Source organism: Oncorhynchus mykiss, chromosome 12, assembly GCF_057628025.1.
Source record: "Oncorhynchus mykiss isolate SJ-2025 chromosome 12, ASM5762802v1, whole genome shotgun sequence".
Lineage (NCBI taxonomy): Eukaryota > Metazoa > Chordata > Actinopteri > Salmoniformes > Salmonidae > Oncorhynchus > Oncorhynchus mykiss.
In genome coordinates, this window is record NC_143033.1 from 64,863,036 (window position 1) to 64,884,856 (window position 21,821).

Here is a 21,821-nt window from a genome sequence, read left to right on the forward strand (position 1 = left end):
TAATATCAATTGCTTTCTCTCACTTCATGTCATATTTCACTTCACACAAATGAGTAACAACTGTGCGCCATATAATACCATTGTCTTTAAAAAAAATGTTTTAAACAATACTGACTATTTAAATTTCATCCATGATTGTTATTACCAGTATATCCAAAGCATAAAGTAGTCTTCACTCAGTCTTTATAGTAGTTGCTTCAGTTGCCTTTGCACCCGAAGGGAGAAAAAAAATAAGAGAAACACTGCTATTGAGTCAAGTAGAAATTGTCAGTACAAATCACTAAGTTAAATGAAAGAAAAAAGATCACCCAAGTGAATATCACTATTCTTGTTTATTAAAAAAAAAACTGAAAGACGCTAGTGATGTACATGTTGGTTCCGCTTTACAACAAATAGCTTAAACTGGGGACAAAGAACAAGGGGAGGGAAGGAGGCACTTTGAGAACGAATACCATGCGTGTGTGGGTTGGTTGGGTGGTCTGGCATGATGTCAGTAGCACCCCCCCTCACTTCTTGGAGAACTTGGCTTGCTTATGTTTGGGCGGGGCCCACTTCAGACACACGGTGTCAACTGAGGAGACAGAGAAACACTCTGGTCAGGCTCACGCTCACACATATTGTGACAGTGTTACTATGATGTCATCCTCACAAGACAACTGCATACTGTATACTAGTGCTGAGCGATTACTGCTTTGAGGTTGGTTTGGTTTTGGTACATTACAACAAAAAAAAAAGTATTTGTTTAAACATTGAACGCTGTAACACAGAATAAAACAATTAATAAAAAGTCTCATGATGGTAGTCACGGCCCATTACCGCTTATCACACACACAATTTATTCGTATTACTTTACTTCAATCAAATATTTCAATTGTGTATATTACATTTGTTTTATAACTATCATTTAATTCCAAGTCATCATCTCATCTCTAAAGAGCTGCTGCCTATGCTGTCTGGGAGGGGAAAAAAATCATGAATAAATAAACCATTTTAGCAGTTCTTCAAAGTACAGTGTATTCAGACCCCCTGGACTTTCCACATTTTTCTACGTTAGACTAATTCAAAACTGTATTAAATAAAATCCTCAGCAATCTACACACAAAACCCCATAAAAGCAAAGCTAAAACAGTTTTTTTAGCTAATTTATTAAAATAACAGAAATACCTTATTTACATAAGTATTCAGAACCTTTGCTATGGGACTCGAAAATTTAGGTCAGGTGCATCCGGTTTCCAATTATCATCCTTGAGACGTCTCTACAACTTGACTGGAGTCCACTTGTGGTAAATTCAATTGATTGGACATGATTTGGAAAGGCACACACTTGTCTATATACTGTCCCACAGTTGACAGTGCATATCAGAGCAAAAACCAAGCAATGAGGTTGAAGGAATTGTCCGTAGAGCTCCAAGACGGGATTGTGGGGAAGGTCTGGGGAAGGGTACCAAAACATTTCTGTAGAATTGAAGGTCCCCAAGAACACAGTGGCTTCCATCATTCTTAAATGGAAGAAGTTTGGAACGACCAAAACTCTTCCTAGAGCTGTCCGCCCGTCCAAATTGAGCAATCGGGAGAGAAGGGCCTTGGTCAGGGAGGTGACAAGAACCCAATGGTCACTCTGACAGAGCTCCAGAGTTCCTCTGTGGAGATGGGAGAACTTTCCAGAAGGACAACAGTCTTTGCAGCACTCCACCAAATCAGGCGTTTATGGTAGAGTAGGCAGACGGAAGCACATGACAGCCCACTTGGAGTTTGCCAAAAGGCACCTAAAGACTCTCAGACCACGAGAATAAGGATTCTCTGGTCTGATGAAACCCCCACGGGTAAGATTTGTTTTTGCAAAAATGAAAATTTTGTGGCCTTGACTCCATCAAATAGACAGCAAAATGATGGTAAACGATATGATAAATGAAATGAACGAAATTATAAAGTATTCTTCCAAGATTTGAAAAATGTGTTTTGTCATGTCTTCCTACACAGTAACTTTACAATTTAAAATGAAGGAAATGTATGAATTCTGGGTATTGTTAGTTTTTATTGTCTAGGTTTAGACCTATATGATCAGGACTATTTTCTAAGAGAGAGAACATTATCCTTCAACATTTTACCTGTTTTAATTACAGGCATTTCAGTTTTTTATTTTGAATACATTTGCAAAAATTTCCAAAAACCTGTTTTCGCTTTGTCATTAGGGGGTATTGTGTGTAGATTGCTGAGGATTTGTATTTATTTAATGCATTTTACAATAAGGATGTAATGTAACAGAATGTGGAAAAAGTCAAGGGGTCTGAATATACTTTTGTTTTTTATACACAATAGCAAAACACATTTTTCAAATCTTGGAGGTAAACTCTATAAAGTATTCAATCATTTTGCTGTATATTTCAGATGGAACCAAGGCCACAAAAAAAGTATTCAGTCCTTTCTAATAAGTCCTTACAAATGAGGGGACTAGGGGCTTGTCCCAAATGGCACCCTATTCCTTATATAGGGAATAATAAAAAAGTGGGTGCTTACATTTGTTCTATTTCACACATGTAGTGTATATTATATGCAAGTCAATCTGAATTTTTGCATATCCCTGAAACACTAGTGCCTTACTCAAAAGGCACAGACATTTTTCATGTAGTCGGCTCAGGGATTCGAACCAGCGACCTTTCAATTACTGGCCCAACGTTCTTAACCGCTGGGCTACCTGCAGCCCTTGGGGGGGGGGAGATAAGTCATTTGGGACGAAGCCTATGAGACATAAAGGAGAAGTGAAAAGAAAACATGTCTACCTGTGATTGGCGGCTTCTTGTACTGGGCGCTCTTGAGGTGTTCCTCAACCAGTTTGGGAGTGACACATATGACATGCTGGCCCTTCCAGTATTTCACCATGTTGAGGGACTGTAGCGTACTGATGATGTCACCCTGGGTAATACTGGTCATCTGACTGTGGAGGGAGGAGAGCAATGAGAATCTGGGGCTGGGTGTGTGTGTGGTCAAATGTACAGATGAAGTCGGAAGTGTTCATACACCTTAGCCAAATAAACTGAGTTTAAATGTTTCACAATTCCTGACATTTAATCCTAGTAAAAATTCCCTGTCTTAGGTCAGTTAGGATCACCACTTTATTTTAAGAATGTGAAATGTCAGAATAAGAGTAGAGAGAATGATTTATTTCAGCTTTTATTTCTTTCATCACAATCCCAGTGGGTCAAAAGTTTACATACACTCAATTAGTATTTGGTAGCATTGCCTTTAAATTGTTTAACTTGGGTCAAACATTTCAGGTAGCCTTCCACAATACGGTGGGTGAATTTTGGCCCACTCCTCCTGACAGAGCAGGTGTAACTGAGTCAGGTTTGAAGACCTCCTTGCTCGCACACACTTTTTCACTTCTGCCCACAACTTGTCTATAGGATTGAGGTCAGGGCTTTGTGATGGCCACTCCAATACCTTGACTTTGTTGTCCTTAAGCCATTTTGCCACAACTTTGGAAGTGTGCTTGGGGTCATTGTCCATTTGGAAGACCCATTTGCGACCAAGCATTAACTTCCTGACTGTCTTGAGATGTTGCTTCAATATATCCACATAATTATCCTTCCTGCCAACTATTTTGTGAAGTGCACCAGACCCTCCTGCAGCAAAGCACCCCCGCAACATGATGCTGCCACCTTTCTTCATGGTTGGGATGGTGTTCTTCAGCTTGCAAGCCTCCCACTTTTTCCTCCAAACATAACGATGGTCAATATGGCCAAACAGTTCTATTTTTGTTTCATCAGACCAGAGGACATTTCTCCAAAAAGTACAATCTTTGTCCCGATGTACAGTTGCAAACCGTAGTCTGGCTTTTATATGGCGGTTTTGGAGCAGTGGCTTCTTTCTTGTTGAGCGGCTTTTCAGGTTATGTCGATATAAGACTCGTTTTACTGTGGATATAGATACTTTTGTACCGGTTTCCTCCAGCATCTTCACAAGGGCCTTTGCTGTTGTTCTGGTATTGATTTGCACTTTTCGCACCAAAGTACGTTCATCTCTAGGAGACAGAACGCATCTCCTTCCTGAGCAGTAGGACAGCTGCGTGGTCCCACGGTGTTTATACTTGCATACCAGTGTTTGTATAGAATAGCATGGTACTTTCAGGCATTTGGAAATTGCTCCCAAGGATGAACCAATTTTTTTTCTGAGGTCTTGGCTGATTTCTTTTGATTTTCACATGATGTCAAGCAAAGAGGCACTGAGTTTGAAGGTAGGCCTTGAAATACATCCACAGGTACGCCTCCAATTGACTCAAATTATGTCAATTAGCCTATCAGAAGCTTCTAAAGTCATGACACAATTTTCTGGAATTTTCCAAGCGGTTTAAAGGCAGTCAACTTAGTGTATGTAAACTTCTGACCCACTGGAATTATGATACGGTGAATTATAAGTGAAATAATCTGTCTGTAAACAAATGGAAAGTAGATGTCCTAACAGACTTGCCAAAACTATAGTTTGTTAACAAGAAATGTGTGAAGTGATTGAAAAATGAGTTTATGACTCCAACCTTAGTTGTATACAGTTGAAGTCGGAAGTTCACATACACTACCGTTGAAAAATTTGGGTTCACTGAGAAAACCCTTTTGGAATTATGTTAGCACAGCTGAAAACTGTTGTGCTGATTAAAGCAGCAATAAAACTGGCCTTCTTTAGACTTGTTGAGTATCTGGAGCCTCAGCATTTGTGGGTTCGATTACAGGCTCAAAATGGCCAGAAACAGAGGACTTTCAGTCTAGAAACTCGTCAGTCTATTCTTGTTCTGAGAAATGAAGGCTATTCCATGCGAGAAATTGCCAAGAAACTGAAGATCTGGTACAATGCTGTGTACTACTCCCTTCACAGAACAGCGCAAACTGTCTCTAACCAGAATAGAAAGAGGAGTGGGAGGCCCGGTACCCAACTGAGCAAGAGGACAAGTACATTAGAGTGTCTAGTTTGAGAAACAGACGCCTCACAAGTCTTCAACTGGAAGCTTCATTAAATAGTACGGGCAAAACACCAGTCTCAACGTCAACAGTGAAGAGGAGACTCTGGGATGCTGGCTTTTTAGATAGAGTTCCTCTATCCAGTGTCTGTGTTCTTTTGCCCATCTTAATATTTTATTTTTATTAGTCAGTCTGAGATATGGCCTTTTCTTTCCAAGTCTGCCTAGAAGGTCAGCATCCCGGAGTTGCCTCTTCACAGCATGCCATTGGAACACAGGAATTATGGTTGCTGATAATAGGCCTCTGTACGCCTATGTAAATATTCCATAGTAAATATTTCATAAAACAATCTGCCTTTTCCAGCTACAATAGTCATTTACATCATTAACAATGTCTACACTGGATTTCTGATCAATTTGTTATTTAATGGACAAAAAAAAATGTCCTTGTTTTTTAAAGTAAAGCACATCTCTAAGTGACCCCAAACTTTTGAACGGTAGTGTATGTACAAGTGAATGCAGGTGTACCTATGTTGTGGATTTGCAAGTGGATGGATATTCACTAACAGTACCAATCTAAAATTTGGACACCTAATCATTCCATTTTTATTTGTTTTTACTATTTTCTACATTGTTGAATAATAGTGAAGACATCAAAACTATGAAATAACGTATGGAATCAGGTAGTAACCAAAAAAAGTGTTGATGACAGCTTTGCACACTTTTGGCATTCTCTCAACCAACTTCATGAGGTAGTCTCATGAAGTGCTTTGCCAACTGTCTTGAAGGAGTTCCCACATATGCTGAGAACTTTTTGACTGCTTTTTCTTCACTCTGCGGTCCTACTCATCCCAAACCCTCTCAATTGGGTTGAGGTCAGGTGATTGTGGAGGCCAGGTCATCTGATGCAGCACTCCATCTCTCTCCTTCTTGGTGAACTAGCCCTTACATAGCCAGGTGTGATTTTTGGTCATTGTCCTGTTGAAAAACAAATGATAGTTCCACTAAGCGCAAACCAGATGGTATGGCGTATCGCTGCAGAATGCTGTGGTATCCATGCTGGTTAAGTGTGCATTGAATTCTAAATAAAAATCAGACAGTGTCACCAGCAAAGCACCCCCACACATCCTCCTCCATGCTTCACGGTGGGAACCACACATGGAGATCATTCATTCACCTACTCCGCATCTCACAAAGACACAGAGGTTAGAACCAAAAATGCAAAATTTGGACTCATCAGGACAGATTTCTACTAGCCTGATGTTCATTGCTCATGTTTCTTGGCCCAAGCAAGTCACTTCTTCTTATTGGTGTCCTTTAGTAGTGGTTTCTTTGCAGCAGTTCGACCATGGAGGCCTGATTCACACAGTCTCCTCTGAACAGTTGATATTGAAATGTGCCTGTTACTTGAACTCCGTGAAGCATTTATTTGGGCTGCAATTTCTGAGGCAGGTCACACAAATGAATTGGTCCACTGCAGCAGAGGTAACTCTAGGTCTTCCTTTCCTGTGGCAGTCCTCATGAGAGCCAGTTTCACTATAGCGACAGCACTTGAAAAAACTTTCAAAGTTCTTGAAATTTTCCAAATTGACTGACCTTCATGTCTTAAAGTAATGATGGGACTGTAATTTCTCTTTGCTTATTTGAGCTGTTCTTGCCATAATATGGACTTGGTCTTTTGCCAAATAGGGTTATCTTCTGTATCCCACCCCCACCTTGTCACAATTGATTGGCTCAAACGCATTAAGAATGAAAGAAATTCCACATATACAATTTTAAACAAGGCACACCTGTTAATTGAAATGCATCACAGGTGACTGACTACCTCATGAAGCTGGTTGAGAGAATGCCAACAGTTTGCAAAGCTGTCATCAAGGCAAAGGGTGGCTACTTTGAAGTACCTCAAATATAAACACTTTTTTGGTTACTACATGATTCCATACGTGTTATTTCATAGTGTTGATGTCTTCACTGCTATTCTACAATGTAGAAAATAGTAAAAACTGAGAAAAACCCTGGAATGAGTAAGTGCGTCCAGACTTTTGACTGGAACTGTACATGAGAATATATTTATGGTGAGGTGGAAGAGGTTACGTGTGTACGTACCTGAGGTCCTTGATGGAGAGCGTGCCCCTGAAGTCCCTGAGGATCTCCAGCAGCACCCACGACCAGTAGCTCCTGTAGCTCAGCTTGCCCAGGTCTGACAGGGGCTTCTCTGGAGAACCTACTGTACTCTCCAATTTAGACAGCTCATAACCTAGAGAGAGAGCACATGTGATAGTGTGTGTTAGAGCTGGGACGATAAACCAAAAATCGTCACCAACCAAACCAGCCATTTATCAACAACATCTTACTGATATCGACAATAATGATAAGTAGCCTTTACTAGAAATGTGAAGTTTGAAATGGAATAGGCCTAAGCCAGCTAATATGAGCTATTGCTAATGGGGAAATTGCTAACATTCAATGTAGTAGTAGTTGTTGTTTAAGGGGTATAAATAAAGTAATTAGTGCTTAATAATTGTATTAACTTCTCACAATTTATCATTAACCTAATAATTCACTCAATTTATCGTAATATGGATTTTTGTCCATACTGCCCAGCTCGTGTGTGTGTGTGTGTGTGTGTGTGTATCCCACTCACTGAAGGCTATGAGGAACTTTCCGTATCCTCTGCGCTGGTAGGGTGGGAGGGTGAGGATACACGCCACGTTATTCCCATCTGGCGACTCTTTCTCCTGTGGAACACACAAAACAGGCTCAGCTTTTGTAGGCCAACACTATACCAGTTATCCATTCTCCTAAAACGATGAACACTTTCCTTCAGATTTGAGACTTTCTTCAAGACATAAGACATTTTTAGGTCCAAAAACAGCTTCTATCCCCAAGACGCCTGAACAGCTAACCAAATGGCTACCCGGACTATTTGCATTACATGTACACATTACCTCGACTAACCTGTGCCCCCCACACATTGATTCTGTACCGGTACCCCCTGTATATAGCCTCTTCACTGTTATTTTATTGTTGCTCTTTAATTATTTGTTATTTTTCTATTTTATGTATTTATTGTTTACTTCAGTTTATTTAGTAAATATTTTCTTAACACTTATTTTTTTTCCTGCATTGTTGGTTAAGGGTTTGTAAGTAAGCATTTCACTGTGTTCGTTGTATTCCGCGCATGTGACAAATACAATTTTATTTAATTTTGATTTGAATGGCAATCATTAATGAAATCTGTTACTAACCCATGCCCAAAAGAAACCAGCTACATTACAGATATAAATTTTTTCATTTGGACAAGTAGCCACCGATATCCCCATCCCTGTACTGGGACCAGTACTTACTTTGGAGAAGTATCCCACTATGTGTGCTCCCTGCCTGTTGACTTCAGTCAGGATGTAAAAGACAAAAGGCTCCACGTCAAAGTACAGCGTCTTGTGGTCCAGGAAGAGCTTGGCCAGTAGACACAGGTTCTGACAGTAGATCTACAGAAAGAAACATGGGTCAGTATTATCATCAGCGGGTTTGTTTGTTTTGTTTTAATACACTTTGCAGTTGCTCAATGATGTTGAGTCAGGTGCGAGCTCTGGGCTGGAACAAACATATGCAAATCAGGGGTACCCCCAAGACCTGAGTTGAATGGTCAAGGTTGTTCTTGTTCCCAGTTAACTAACACCTGTTTATATTGCTTTCAAGGACACAGTTTGGGGTAATTCTCTGTGGTCTGGTCCTGCCTCGTGTCCTTACCTTGTGGTCGCGACCGTCCACTTCGTATACAGAGATGTTGCTCCGCCTGTAGATCTCTTTCCCAGGAGGCTGCCTCCACTGACATTGGGACTGGAGGAACAGATAGAGAGAGGAAATAGAGGTGGAGAAGGATGAGACATAAGCTTTGAACCACATACTTTTCAACTGTATATTGGTCAAATAGAAGTACTAGTCTCAAATGCTAGGTGGTAATAAAAAGACAACAGCAATGTTGAAGCTAACAGTGCTTTTAAACTGATGAAGCTGACAGTCACTGACCAGGTGGTATCTGAAGGTCTTCTCGTACTTCATGTACTTGAGGCAGTACTCGCAGATCCACAGCTTGGGCTGTTTGCCGTAGTCCTCTGGGAATGGGGAGAAGTACCAGGCGTCAATCTCAAAGTTACCAATCTGGATCTTGTCCACGTACTTCACTTTAGTAATCTGGGAGAGAGAGAGGCAAGGACACATTTATACTTTCCTCCCCCCTTCTCTATGAATTGCATTGTTTAACTACTACATACAAACGTTTGGACACACCTATTTATTCAAGTTTTTTTTAAATTTGTACTATTTTCTACATTGTAGAATAATAGTGAAGACAACATTATGAAATAACACATATGGAATCATGTAGGAACCAAAAAAAGTGTTCAACAAATCAAAATATATTTTATATTTGAGATACTTCAAATAGCCACCCTTTGCCTTGCACACTCTCACACTCTTAGCATTTTCTCAATCAACTTCACCTGGAATGCTTTTCCAACAGTTTCAAGGAGTTCCCATATCATGCTGAGCACTTGTTGTTTTCCTTCACTCTGTGGTCCAACTCATCCCAAACCCTCTCAATTGGGTTGAGGTGGGGTGATTCTGTATGCCAGGTCATCTGATGCAGCACTCCACCACCACCCTTACACAGCCTGGAGGTGTGTTTTGGGTCATTGTCCTGTTGAAAACAATTTATAGTTCCACTAACCGCAAACCAGATGGGATGGCGCATCGCTGCAAAATGGTGTGGTAGCCATGCTGGTTAACTGTTGAACCTTGAATTATAAATAAATCACTGCCAGTGTCACCAGCAAAGCACCCCCACACCTCCTCCATGCTTCACGGTGGGAACTACACATGGAGATAATCAATTCACCTACTTTGCGTCTCACAAAGACACATCGGTGGGAACCAAAAATCTCACATTTGGACTAATCAGACCAAAGGACAGATTTCCACCGGTCTAATGTCCATTGATTGTGTTTCTTGGCCCAAGCAAGTTTCTTCTTATTGGTGTTCTTTAGTAGTGGTTTCTTTTCAGAAATTCAACCATGAAGGACTGATTCACGCAGTCTCCTCTGAACAGTTGATGTTGAGATGTGTCTGTTACTTGAACTCTGAAGCATTTCTTTGGCTGCAATTTCTGAGGCTGGTAAGTCTAATGAACTTATCCTCTGCAGCAGAGGTAACTGGGTGTTTCATTCCTGTGGTGGTCCTCATGAGAGCCAGTTTCATCATAGCGTTTGATGGTTTTTGTGACTGCACTTGAAGAAACTTTCAAAGTTCTTAAAAATCCAGATTGACTGACCTACATGTCTTAAAGTAATGATGAGCAGCCATTTCTCTTTGCTTATTTGAACTGTTCTTGCCATAATATGTACTTTGTATTTTACCAAATAGGGATATCTTCTGTATACCACCCCTACCTAGTCACAACACAACTGATTGGCTCAAACCCATTAAGGAAAGGAATTCCACAAATTAACAAGGCACACCTGTTAATTGAAATGCATTCCAGGTGACTACCTCATGAAGCTGGTGAGGTGGCTACTCATGAAGCAAGGCAAAAGGTGGCTACTTTGAAGAATCTCAAATATATTTTGGATTTGTTTAACACTTTTGATTACTACATGATTATTTCATAGATTTGATGTCTTCACTATTCTTCTACAATGTAGAAAATAATAAAAAATTCAACAAAAACCCTGGAATGAATAGGCGTCCAAACTTTTGACAGGTTCTGTATATCAAAAGGTGCATAACATTACAGCTACACACACTTACCGCCTCATGCTCCTTCTCCAGGGCAGCTGTGGTGGGGTCCATCTCTGCGTACGTCTGGAGGGAAAGAGGAGTTCCATTAGAAAACAGAACAGAGGGAGCCCATTTAACATCGGAATCTAACTCATCTGACTGACAGAAGAACAATTTAGAAATTGACAAAGGGGACCTGATCCCCCGCTGTGGGGGTATGTAGTCTAGAACCTCCTGTACTAGCCTACCTTCTGCACGTGGTTGATCTCATCATGTTTGCGTTTCTGGTTGCGGGTGATCTTCCTCTCGGGCTGCTCCCCCAGCTCACCCCCTCCTCCACCCTCAGCGATTTTTGTCACTGCGTCCTTCGCCGTCTTGGTCAGTGCCAGGCGAGCCTTGCCCACCCACTCATCCAGACGTCTGTTAACTACAGTTCCAGGGGAGGGGTAGAGAGGGCATTGGAGGAGAAGGAAGAAACGATAAAGGGAGTTGGAGGAAAGTAGAAGGAGAGGTGTATGAAAAGATAGAGCATGGAAGTGCTGTGTGTGTGCCCCACTCACATCCAACATAGTGTACGTAGAACTCCTCTCTGCCCTCCTGTTCGTTCAGCCGGGACTGGATAACCTCAGCAGAATCTGAAAGAGGTTGAGTTGTACTGAATTAACTGTAGCCATCTCTGTAAAATGCACATCTAGCTTGCTAACTATAACTTACAGCTCATAGAGCTTGATGGGCTTGAATGTAAACAATAAACAAAACCACAATTGAACATATCTAATGGTCAAGAAGCAAACTTGATCTTGAGATCACCAACAACGTCGCTAAAAAAAATATCCTGCAGTTAGTCACGAAATGTTTCTCTATCAGTCTTTAGATGCACGCAGAACAAGTCGGGACGCACTGATAAATAGTGCTCTGCCTCTGCCTCACAGCCTTTTCAAACGTAGCTAACTAGTATTGGTTTATAAACAAATACTTACGCCATGTCTTGTCGGCTCGCTGACATAAATACGTCTCTCCGATTTCGACCGACACCTCTTGCTCCCTGCCCAACAACACTCCTTCCCCGTTGCGCTGAGGAATCGAGCCCCCGGCTTCTCTTTCCCGATCAATGGCCTCCGACTCATCCTCCTCCCCGCCACTGCCGTTAGATGAACAAGGGGCTTGTATTCCGGCGTCCAAGTCTTCCCGGTCCGTTAGGTTGTGTCCTGGGTCAATTTCAACGTCCATTCGGTCCTCTGGAAGATTGTTGTTATAGTTATTGTCTCGAATATGACGCTCGCTCGTCATTAGCACTGCTCCGGCAGACATCTTGTTTGATTTCAAAACACTGCCCCGGACGATGTGAGTTGCGTAGTGCAGAGGGGGGCGTACACGACACTTCTTAGCAAATTGCTCTTCTAACAGATCTAGCATCAGATTATCTACCCCCAGGGTTGGGTAGGTTACTTTCTAAATGTAATCCGTTACAGTTACCTGTCCAAAATTGTAATCAGTAACGTATTTTTTGGATAACCCAAACTCAGTAACATAATCTGACTACATTCCGTTACTTTTAGAGTACTTTCCCTATAAAAGGCATTAGAAGAAGACACAAATGTATGTTACCAATTGAACGACATCTACTGTTAAAGTTAATATAGCTGGCCATATATGGATGTTACATTTTACTTTATGGGTTGGTTATGTTGGCTTCTTCTACCCCATTGCTTTCTACTACATATAATATGATTAAATTATATCTTTACATTAAAAACCAAAGTCTATCAGCATTCCAGTCATTCCAATAAATGTTATACCTCTTGATCTTTAAGAATAGGACTTGGAAATATGGAAGTACAGATTAGCCAAATTGTTTTACCTGAGCATGACCTCAAAACTAAGGATTTATTAGCCACCCCTCCTCATTATTTATGATTGTGTTGTCACGGAGGACTGATTGGGCTCATTGATTCGAGTTTAAAAATAAATGCTGCTCTCATGGAATGGCATGCTTTGAGCACTACAGAAAAGTACTATTTACATGTGAAAAATGAATGCCATATGGTGCATTTGCTATAGGCCTATTGTTTACCTTTTTGTTGGTAACACTTTTACAAGGTTTACAAACATTGGAATAAAACAAGCTTATATTTTGGGTTCTCATGGAGTGTGACAGATGAACTAAGCTCATGAGGGATTTATAAGTTATATTCTTCAAGAATCAATGGATATATATATATATACACTGCTCAAAAAAATTAAGGGAACACTTAAACAACACAATGTAACTCCAAGTCAATCACACTTCTGTGAAATCAAACTGTCCACTTAGGAAGCAACACTGATTTACAATAAATTTCACATGCTGTTGTGCAAATGGAATAGACAACAGGTGGAAATTATAGGCAATTAGCAAGACACCACCAATAAAGGAGTGGTTCTGCAGGTGGGGACCACAGACCGCTTCTCAGTTCCTATGCTTCCTGGCTGATGTTTTGGTCACTTGAATGCTGGCGGTGCTTTCACTTTAGTGGTAGCATGAGACGGAGTATACAACCCATACAAGTGGCTCAGGTAGTGCAGCTCATCCAGGATGGTACATCAATGCGAGCTGTGGCAAGAAGGTTTGCTGTGTCTGTCAGCGTAGTGTCCAGAGCATGGATGCGCTACCAGGAGACAGGCCAGTACATCAGGAGACGTGGAGGAGGCCGTAGGATGGCAACAACCCAGCAGCAGGACTGCTACCTCCGCCTTTGTGCAAGGAGGAGCACTGCCAGAACCCTGCAAAATGACCTCCAGCAGGCCACAAATGTGCATGTGTCTGCTCAAACGGTCAGAAACAGATTCCATGAGGGTGGTATTAGGGCCCGACGTCCACTGGTGGGGGTTGTGCTTACAGCCCAACACCGTGCAGGACGTTTGGCATTTGCCAGAGAACACCAAGATTGGCAAATTCGCCACTGGTGCCCTGTATTGTTATTGTAACTGTTTGTAATAACCTGCCCAGGGACTGCGTTTGAAAATTAGCCGGATTCATTTTATAAACCAGCTAATTATTAGAATCAGGTGCGCTAGATTAGGGTTGGAATGAAAACCTACAGGATGTTAGCTCTCCAGGAACAGGGTTGGCGAGCTCTGCTAAAGAATATGCATCAAGTGCATACTCCAATTGCAACGTCTGCCAATGCCCACATATTGTCTGAAGAAAATGTTGTATTTTTAATACCCTCAAGTTAGGCATACCTCATTTCAAAATAGGCCATCATCACTGTCAATCGTGAATGCTAATTAGGCCTATTCACGTTTTGCTGGTAAAACCGCATCTGCATGCAAATATTTTAATTGATCTCAATCAGTTTCATGGGAATAGCCAATGCATTTTGATCTTCTTGAAATACTGTTTTCATGAGCGAATTAGAGCAGATGGTGTTATTAAATTGTTAGCCTTACTTGTATTTTGTTTCAATCAGCATATATCCTGCCTCGTGGCTCTGAGTTTTGGCGCAATAATGTTTTTTTTTTTTACTATTCAGTTTCAGCTACCCATTTCATTAATGGTTATTCAGTTTCAGCTAAAAAACTCATTAGAAATTCTAAATGAGGACTTTTGGCGTAACAGAGTTGAACAGTAACGTTATAGGCCTACTATACTATGCTATTATATTCGCTTCCGTTATGTTATCGTTATTTGATCTTGCGAGACATTGATTAAGCTTTGATCTAACTTTACTAAACGAGCACCATTGTGAGAAGTGATCATCTTCCATTTGTCATAATAATACATGATGAGTGGGAAGCACTATTAGGCGTAGGCAACAGATCGTGATGAGTGTTATTTTAAATGATTAGGGCGCCCTTCGTGGTTGTTAAAGGACAGCGCTAAATACACGTTGATTTGATTAGCTTGAACACATGGTTGCAGTATACCCTATTACAGAATCAAATAAAACAGGTGAACTACCAATTCATATAATGAATTTGCATAGATTTGATCATCAAATCAATTGACCAAGTAGTGAACATAAATCATTACTAGACTACATAGAACTGCAGGAAATTAGCTGTAAAACAGCCATACAATCAAACTTTTAGTGTGGTGTATTAATGCATCTCAATAAACTATAACCTACATCCATTATTACTTCCAATTTGGCCCAATTCAAAATGTCCAATATCCTGACATACTAAGCTAACCGGCCCTGCGTCTCAACCAATAGCCAATATAGTGTAACGACCCTGGGTTTATAAACACGGAAATAAACTCTGCTGCTTGAGCATGTTTTTGCGGCACAGTCGATAGCGCGCAGGACTTCGGGCTAGAAGGTCGAGGGTTCGAGACCTGCTCCCTGCTGTTTCATTACAATTCTGTAGGCTAAATTTCCCAAGCAGGGCGACAGCAACTTCCAGAGAGGGTCAGGCTCTTGGGCTTTGCAGGTGGCCACTGGTTTGGGTGTCCTCGGCAGAACGTCACCGTAACCAAGTGGTCACATATCGTTTTCCGTTCCACTGCGCAAGATGGGGTCGGTGAAGTTTTATGAACATCAAGACAGACATGGTGAACTTAGATTTCGTTTTTGTTTTACCTTCTGATTGGCCAAATTTGTCAAGCCTCCAAAGGGCTTCCGCAATGCCCATATGTAGCCTACAGTTCTTCATCATTCTCGCCTCCGCCAGACCTACCTCTAGGCTACTGTAGGCTACATATTTATTTGGTTTGTCATTCTATAGTTTTTTTATGGAATTCTTTTTGTCGTAATTAAATATCATTTATTTAGAATTGATCAGAATAAATTGTCCATGTATTTTCAAATTGAAAAAGGTGAGGCTCGTGCTCCCCCAGCACTACACACTTGTTATAACGTTCCACATAGCCTTGAAAAGTCGTTTTGGCGGTTGGGCAATGCAGGCTGTAGCTAGGCATATAAGAACATGTATTTTCAATATTAATGTGGTTAATTAATTCAACTCATGAAACTATGTTGTACAAGTGGGTAAGACATTTTTTAAATCATACATTTAGGGATCTTGATATGGCTACATTTGGACAGAAATCTAATCATGTAGATAACAAAGATAGTTTCATGCATCATTATGCTACATTGTATTTATATTTGCTTTTCAGACATCTGTGTGTATTATCCTCTATCTCTGTTCACGAGCTATAGCAGGTGAGTAGCCTTCCAAAACAACTTTTTTTTAAAGTTTCATGAATATTAATATATTTTCTATGAATTATATGTATTTTCAAATGTGTTTCTTTTAGACCAGCCCTGGTGTCACAATGGCTGTGGTAAGACTTCACCAGTTCTGACTTCACCTCCGTCCATTGTGCTACACAAACACAGTTCAGAACAGCAAACATTTAAACTGACAGAGGCTTTCTTTTTCTCTCTCTTCTCTTTTAGAGAACAGCCCCTCTTTCTGGCCCTCCCTTCCCAACTCTCAGTGTGGGGGGGTCAGACAGTCGCCGATCAACATTGATACTAACCAGCTGACCTTTGACCCCAGTCTCCGCAACCTCACCTTCAGTGACATCACTAATCCACACAGCATCAAGTTCCTCACCAACAATGGACACACAGGTACTCTTGTGGTGAATCTCATTGGTCCTGTCCTTATAGTGTGTCTGTAGGACATGTGTTGTCTAGTCTTCTTTAAAGTAATCTCAGTAGCTCAGGACACAGGTATCATTTACTCATTAACAGTTGTTAGTGAATACACAATACCATATTAACGTATACTATGGGGAAACCACAACTTATTTTCGTCCTTCCAGTGAGCTGTGTGTTAGAGGGCCTGATGGAGGTGAGAGGAGGGGGGCTCCCTCATGGCTACACGGCCGTCATGATGCATTTCCACTGGGGAGGCGACTCACTGTGCCACCCAGGCTCTGAGCACACAGTGGATTCAGTCAGATACCCCATGGAGGTGAGATACTGTACTAGAAGAGAGAGAGTGTGTGCAGTAGCGGTGCATGTTCCCCTCCCAAGGCCCCCCCCCCCCCAAAAAAAAGCCATATTACAACCTGTGTTTCGATAACTGTGTTGTTTGCTCTATAACCTGTTAATTCATATGTCTTGCAACCATGACATATAGGCCTAAAGGCAGAGACAATAAGAAGACAAAGTGGCAGAATAAATTCAGCCACACCTTTGTTTTATCACAAAACCTGATAGCAACCTCTGTTCAGTGAAGTCCACAAAGCATATAGCATATAGCATGTACAGTAAGACTATTGATTTTTTTACCATAGAGAGTTACCGCAAGTCACAAAGAAAACAAGAGCTGCCTCCACTATTCCAGCACCATTTAAACTTCAACATGTCAACATCATCAAATCACCTCTAATACAGTGACAACTAAAATATACCAAAAACAATTTAGTCCAATCAATGTAAGCTAAATATGATGTGGCTGTCCATGGTTCGGATTTCTGTGTGCATGTGTGTTTGCGTGCGCGTTTGTGCAAGTAGAAAAACATGTTGACTCACCCTACTTGTAGAGAAACACCAATGCCATCCTCCTTTCTTTCATGTTGACGAAATGGTCTATATCTCTGTCATATAGTACACACTTTTAGTTTTTGTTGTCCTAGGCTACCTGGCTAAAATGCTTGCTCGCTAGCCTAACTTCCTTTCTTGTGCAACGTTAGCTAGTTAACATTAGCGTTCTACATCTAGCTACATATTGAACTTCCATCCTCTCAGGCCAGGGGCACATGGTATGAATTAATGGTTGGACCAGAATCGCCGTTATAATCATTTGCCAGTACGGAGAATTAAGTAAAACCACAAGTCCAAATCCCTATCTCCATCCATGGCTAATTTAGCTTTCTCCTCTGAGATACAATCAGCCTTTTGCGAATTGAAGGAAAATGTTGAAACACAGAGACGAAAGCTAAATGATGTTATGCTTTATTATTTTTTTTCTTGGTCAAGTTTTTTGGGAAGCCTAGATTCCCTTGGCATCCATGAATACACATCACTCTGTGTGTGTGTGTGTGTGTGTTGTGTCCTATATGATGTGACTCTGTTGGATTTCAGATCCACCTTGTGACACTGAAGGAAGGCTTGACAATGGAGCAGGCTAAGACTGACCCAGAGAGGATAGCAGTGTTTGGATTCTTCATAGATGTATGTCACAACAGTTCTACACTGATGATGACAATACTATGACAGAGTTATGATTCTTGACTTAGTAATCGGAGTTATGGCAGAATACCGTGCTATCAGAGGAGGCCAGTGGGAGGAGCTATAGGAGGACGGGATCATTGTAATGGCTGGAATGGAATCAGTGGAATGGAGTCAAACACGCTGTTACCATGTGTTTGATGCGTTCCAGCCGTTATAATGAGCCCGTCCTCCTATAGCTCCTCCCACCAGCCTCCACTGCTTGTTATTTGTGCTATCATCAACACATTCCATGGATTCCAGGTGACAGGCGACCAATGGCATGTGGAATCCTGGAGGACTTTGACATCATATCTGCTGAATATAACAGAGAAGGGTGAGGTGCAGTGGTGCCAGCTAGCTTTAAAGTACTTATATTCTCTATTTTTATGCCAATGTAGCTCATTTGAATTTGCAGAGAGAGAGAGCAAGAGCAAAGTGAAACCTCCATTGCTTTTAGGGCACTAATAAAGGGAGAGTTTCCTCCCTTTGGTGATGTTTCTAGTATTTTTAATACTACAGCCCTCTCCTTATGTCTCAGGTTCATCAGTTGACATAGTGCAGCCACTATCCATCAGTGACCTGCTAGGAAGTGTGGACCTCACCAAGTTCTACCGCTACCAGGGTTCTCTGACCACCCCCACCTGCGATGAAGTGGTGGTATGGACCGTGTTCGAAGAGCCAATCAAGTTACGGAGAGATCTAGTTAGTGGTAACCTAACATAGCAGGCGTAAAAGAAAAGCCTGAGCGGAGCTGGAAGAAACGGGAAGCATCCGGTTTGAGTCTTCACCTCCGCTTCCTGAAAACCGTATGCTTACGGTTTCTTTCAACCCCGCTGAGGGTGAGTGAGTGGTGGTGGGCTGACTTGTCGATTGGTTGGATTACACTCCAACAAGCGTTCTCCTTAGTAAAATGTATGTCAAATGAAAGATGAGTGTGCAGCTTTATTTGTCTGAGCCATTGAAGAAGCCTAAGGCAGCGATTGAAATTTACACAATTGTTATCCAGAGGAAAATGGGGGAGGTTCGTGCTTTTTCAAGTTCAGTCAGGGGGAGTGTTATATTTGTAAAATTTCGTCCAGGGGAGGGTCATGTCATTTGTAATAGATTAAATGTCATATTGCTCAGTGTTTGAGAATTAGTTGCTTATATCTCGATGTGTGCCCATTGCTGCCCCTTCATCCCTTATTCTCTGCTGGGCGTGCAATATCAGGTGCGCCTAGTGTGGTCTCAATCAAGTGATCCATAGCCTATACTATAGACCTAGGCCAGCGTTTCCCAAACTCAGTCCTGGGGAAAATGTACTTGGGGTGTGTATATAAAACAACCTACCACAATCATGAGCCTTGGCCTGCTCTTGCTGATGTCTAAGTATACTGTGGCCCTTCAGGAAGAAAGTCAAAGGCTTCTTCTGCAAAATAAATTGTATTTGTCCCAAAAATTCAATATCTGTGCGTGCGGACTAGGCCTACTGATGTCCTGTTCAGTTTGAGAGAGAGGGAGTGTGAAGATGAGGACTTAAACTATCCTATTTTTTTTTTTATATTCGCCTGTATAGAAATCAAAACATCTCAGATGATGCAGCGTGCATTCATTCGTTGTCATGCTCTGTTGTGGAATTTAAAAAGATTCTGCTCGTCTCCAATCATGTAAAATGACATAGAACTGCATGAAATGCGTTTATAAAAAGGCTATTTTTTCTTATTGGGCCGCAAATAAGAAGATATACTGTATTCTTGTAGTGCTTTTACTGAAATTGAGATATTTTCACCCGTCTGCAGTGGTGAATGTAGGCATGTTCTCTGCTATCCACTGCAATATGTTACTTTTAGGGGGACCAACAAAATTCACATAGAAATGTGAGTTATAGATCTGTCATTCTCAGTGAAAGCAAGTCTAAGAAGCAGTAGATCTGTTCTGTTCACTATTTCTATGCTTCCTGTTCTTAAATGTAATCTTTGCGTCTTATACATTAGGTTTGGTACACCAGCTTCAAACAGCTGACAATACAATACTTTTGGTTATGGGAAATACGCTTTATGTGGACACCCATTCAGATTAGTGGATTCGGCTATATCAGCATCACCCGTTGCTGACAGGTGTTTAAAATCAAGCACACCGCCATGCAATCTCCATAGACAAACATTGGCAGTAGAATGGCCTTACTGAAGAGCTCAGTGACTTTCAACGTGGCACCGTCATAGGATGCCACCTTTCCAACAAGTCACTTCGTCAAATTGCTGCCCTGCTTGAGCTACCCGGGTCAACTGTAAGTGCTGTTATTGTGAAGTGGAAACATCTAGGAGCAACAATGGCTCAGCCGCTAAGTGGTAGGCCACACAAGCTCACAGAACGGGACCACAGAGTGCTGAACTCGTAGCACGTAAAAATCGTCTGTCCTTGGTTGCAACACTCACGGCCAAGTTCCAAACTACCTCTGAACTGTTTGTCGGGAGCTTCATGAAAGGGATTTCCATGGCCGAGCAGCCACACACAAGCCTAAGATCACCATGCACAATGCCGAGCATTGGCTGGATTGGTGTAAATTTCGCCACCATTGGACTCTGGAGCAGTGGAAACGCATTCTCTGGAGTGATGAATCACACTTCATCATTTGGCAGCCCGACGGACAAATCTGGGATGCCAGGAGAACACTACCTAACCCAAATGCATAGTGCCAACTAAAATGTGGTGGAGGAATAATGGTCTGGGGCTGTTTTTCATGGTTTGGGCTAGGCCCCTTAGTTCCAGTGAATGGAAATCTTAACGCTACAGCATACAATGTCATTCTAGACAATTCTGTGCATCCAACTTTGTGGCAACAGTTTGGGGAAGGCCCTTTCCTGTTTCAGCATGACAATGCCCCTGTGCACAATACGATGTCCATACAGAAATGGTTTGTCGAGATCGGTGTGGAAGAACTTGACTGACCTGCAGAGCCCCGAACTCAACCCCACCGAATACGTTTGGGATGAATTGAAATTCCAACAGTGAGCCAGGCCTAATCGCCCAACATCAGTGCCCTCACTAATGCTCGTGGCTGAATTGAAGCAAATCCCCGCAGCAAAGTTCCAACATCTAGTGGAAAGCCTTCCTAGAAGAGTGGAGGCTGTTACAGCAGCAAAGGGGGGGGGGGGTACCAACTCCATATTAATGCCCATGATTTTGGAATGATGTTTGACAAGCAGGTGTCCACATACTTTTGGTCATGTACTGTATATTTCACAGGGGTTTAGATGGTACTATGATTGTTTACATTGCTTTTTTTCGTCACTGAAATTAAGCAACTATCAGAATGTTTGCAACCAGGAAATGGCGGAGCGATTTCTGCATAGTGCACCTTTTACTTATTATTTGGGGTGTAGGAGAGGGTCACTTTTTTCACACATTAAGGGAGGGTCAGGTAAAAATATATTTTACTGAAGTGAGGGCCATCCATTTTTATTTCAGACGTCTGATTTTCCACAGGTATCCCTCGTAAATAAAGTACAGTGCCTAAGCTAACCCTTTCATACCCCTGTCCCACTCAGGTGGAGCGGTTTCCTAAAACCCTGAAGTACAGAAACATCTACCGGCCAGTGCAGCGCCTCAACGGGCGCCCCGTCTACGCTTCCCCCGGGGTGTCAGTGTCCCCACTGGGGGACAGCAGCCAGACTTCCAGCAGAGGGGCTCTCTCGCCCGGCCTATTTCTACTGCTACTACTGGGCTGGGGGTGAGGCTGGACGCCCAGGGGAGGGGAGGTATGCAGAAATAAGGGGTGGAGGGAAAGCAGGAGGAAAAAAGAAGCGGGTGGGGAAAATAAGTGTTTGATACTCAAGGGAGGTCAATTTCAGCCGATTTCTGTCAATAATAAATGTGCTGTATGTTCCCTCAGGACAACTGTACCCTGTCATTAGTATCTTATGCAGCAAAAAGAATGCTTCAGCGTAAACTAAACTGCCCACTGA

The 21,821-nt window shown here is 41.8% G+C and overlaps 2 protein-coding genes across 3 annotated transcripts; one reads left to right on the forward strand and one right to left on the reverse strand.

Annotated features, from left to right (window-relative positions):
- Positions 1-313: 313 nt before the first annotated feature.
- On the reverse strand, positions 314-12,331 carry kat8 (lysine acetyltransferase 8). 2 transcript variants are annotated; one of them, XM_021626058.3, is made up of 11 exons: positions 11,704-12,331; positions 11,284-11,358; positions 10,972-11,150; positions 10,754-10,807; positions 8,978-9,142; positions 8,699-8,788; positions 8,296-8,436; positions 7,593-7,686; positions 7,055-7,205; positions 2,781-2,935; positions 314-571 (listed from the first exon to the last, which is right to left on the reverse strand). In XM_021626058.3, the coding sequence occupies exons 1-11, from the start codon at positions 12,137-12,139 to the stop codon at positions 507-509; spliced, it is 1,605 nt and encodes a 534-aa protein (XP_021481733.2). In that variant the 5' UTR covers positions 12,140-12,331; the 3' UTR covers positions 314-506. The 2 variants fall into 2 exon arrangements, with proteins under 2 accessions (XP_021481733.2, XP_090049110.1); XM_090192984.1 differs by lacking the exons at positions 314-571; positions 2,781-2,935 and adding an exon at positions 3,159-5,926 and having other exon boundaries at positions 11,704-12,324.
- A 3,655-nt stretch (positions 12,332-15,986) lies between these two features.
- Positions 15,987-21,750, forward strand: LOC110539107 (carbonic anhydrase 4). Its single transcript, XM_090191390.1, has 7 exons — positions 15,987-15,995; positions 16,152-16,287; positions 16,482-16,633; positions 17,728-17,838; positions 18,139-18,211; positions 18,416-18,579; positions 21,405-21,750. Exons 1-7 carry the CDS (start codon positions 15,987-15,989, stop codon positions 21,588-21,590), a joined length of 831 nt encoding a protein of 276 aa, XP_090047516.1. The 3' UTR covers positions 21,591-21,750.
- Positions 21,751-21,821: the final 71 nt, after the last annotated feature.

What these genes read in the sequence shown, in the direction of transcription:
- LOC110539107 (XM_090191390.1), top strand. An exon ending in CACCAACAATGGACACACAG is followed by an intron (nt 16,288 to 16,481) that starts GTACTCTTGTGG and finishes TCGTCCTTCCAG; the next exon opens with TGAGCTGTGTGTTAGAGGGC. An exon ending in GCTGAATATAACAGAGAAGG is followed by an intron (nt 18,212 to 18,415) that starts GTGAGGTGCAGT and finishes CTTATGTCTCAG; the next exon opens with GTTCATCAGTTGACATAGTG.
- kat8 (XM_021626058.3), bottom strand. Translation starts at nt 12,139, where the DNA reads ATGCTAGATCTGTTAGAAGAGCAATTTGCTAAGAAGTGTCGTGTACGC. An exon ending in AGACCTTCAGATACCACCTG is followed by an intron (nt 8,789 to 8,977) that starts GTCAGTGACTGT and finishes CTGTTCCTCCAG; the next exon opens with TCCCAATGTCAGTGGAGGCA. An exon ending in TAGTGGGATACTTCTCCAAA is followed by an intron (nt 7,687 to 8,295) that starts GTAAGTACTGGT and finishes TGTGTTCCACAG; the next exon opens with GAGAAAGAGTCGCCAGATGG.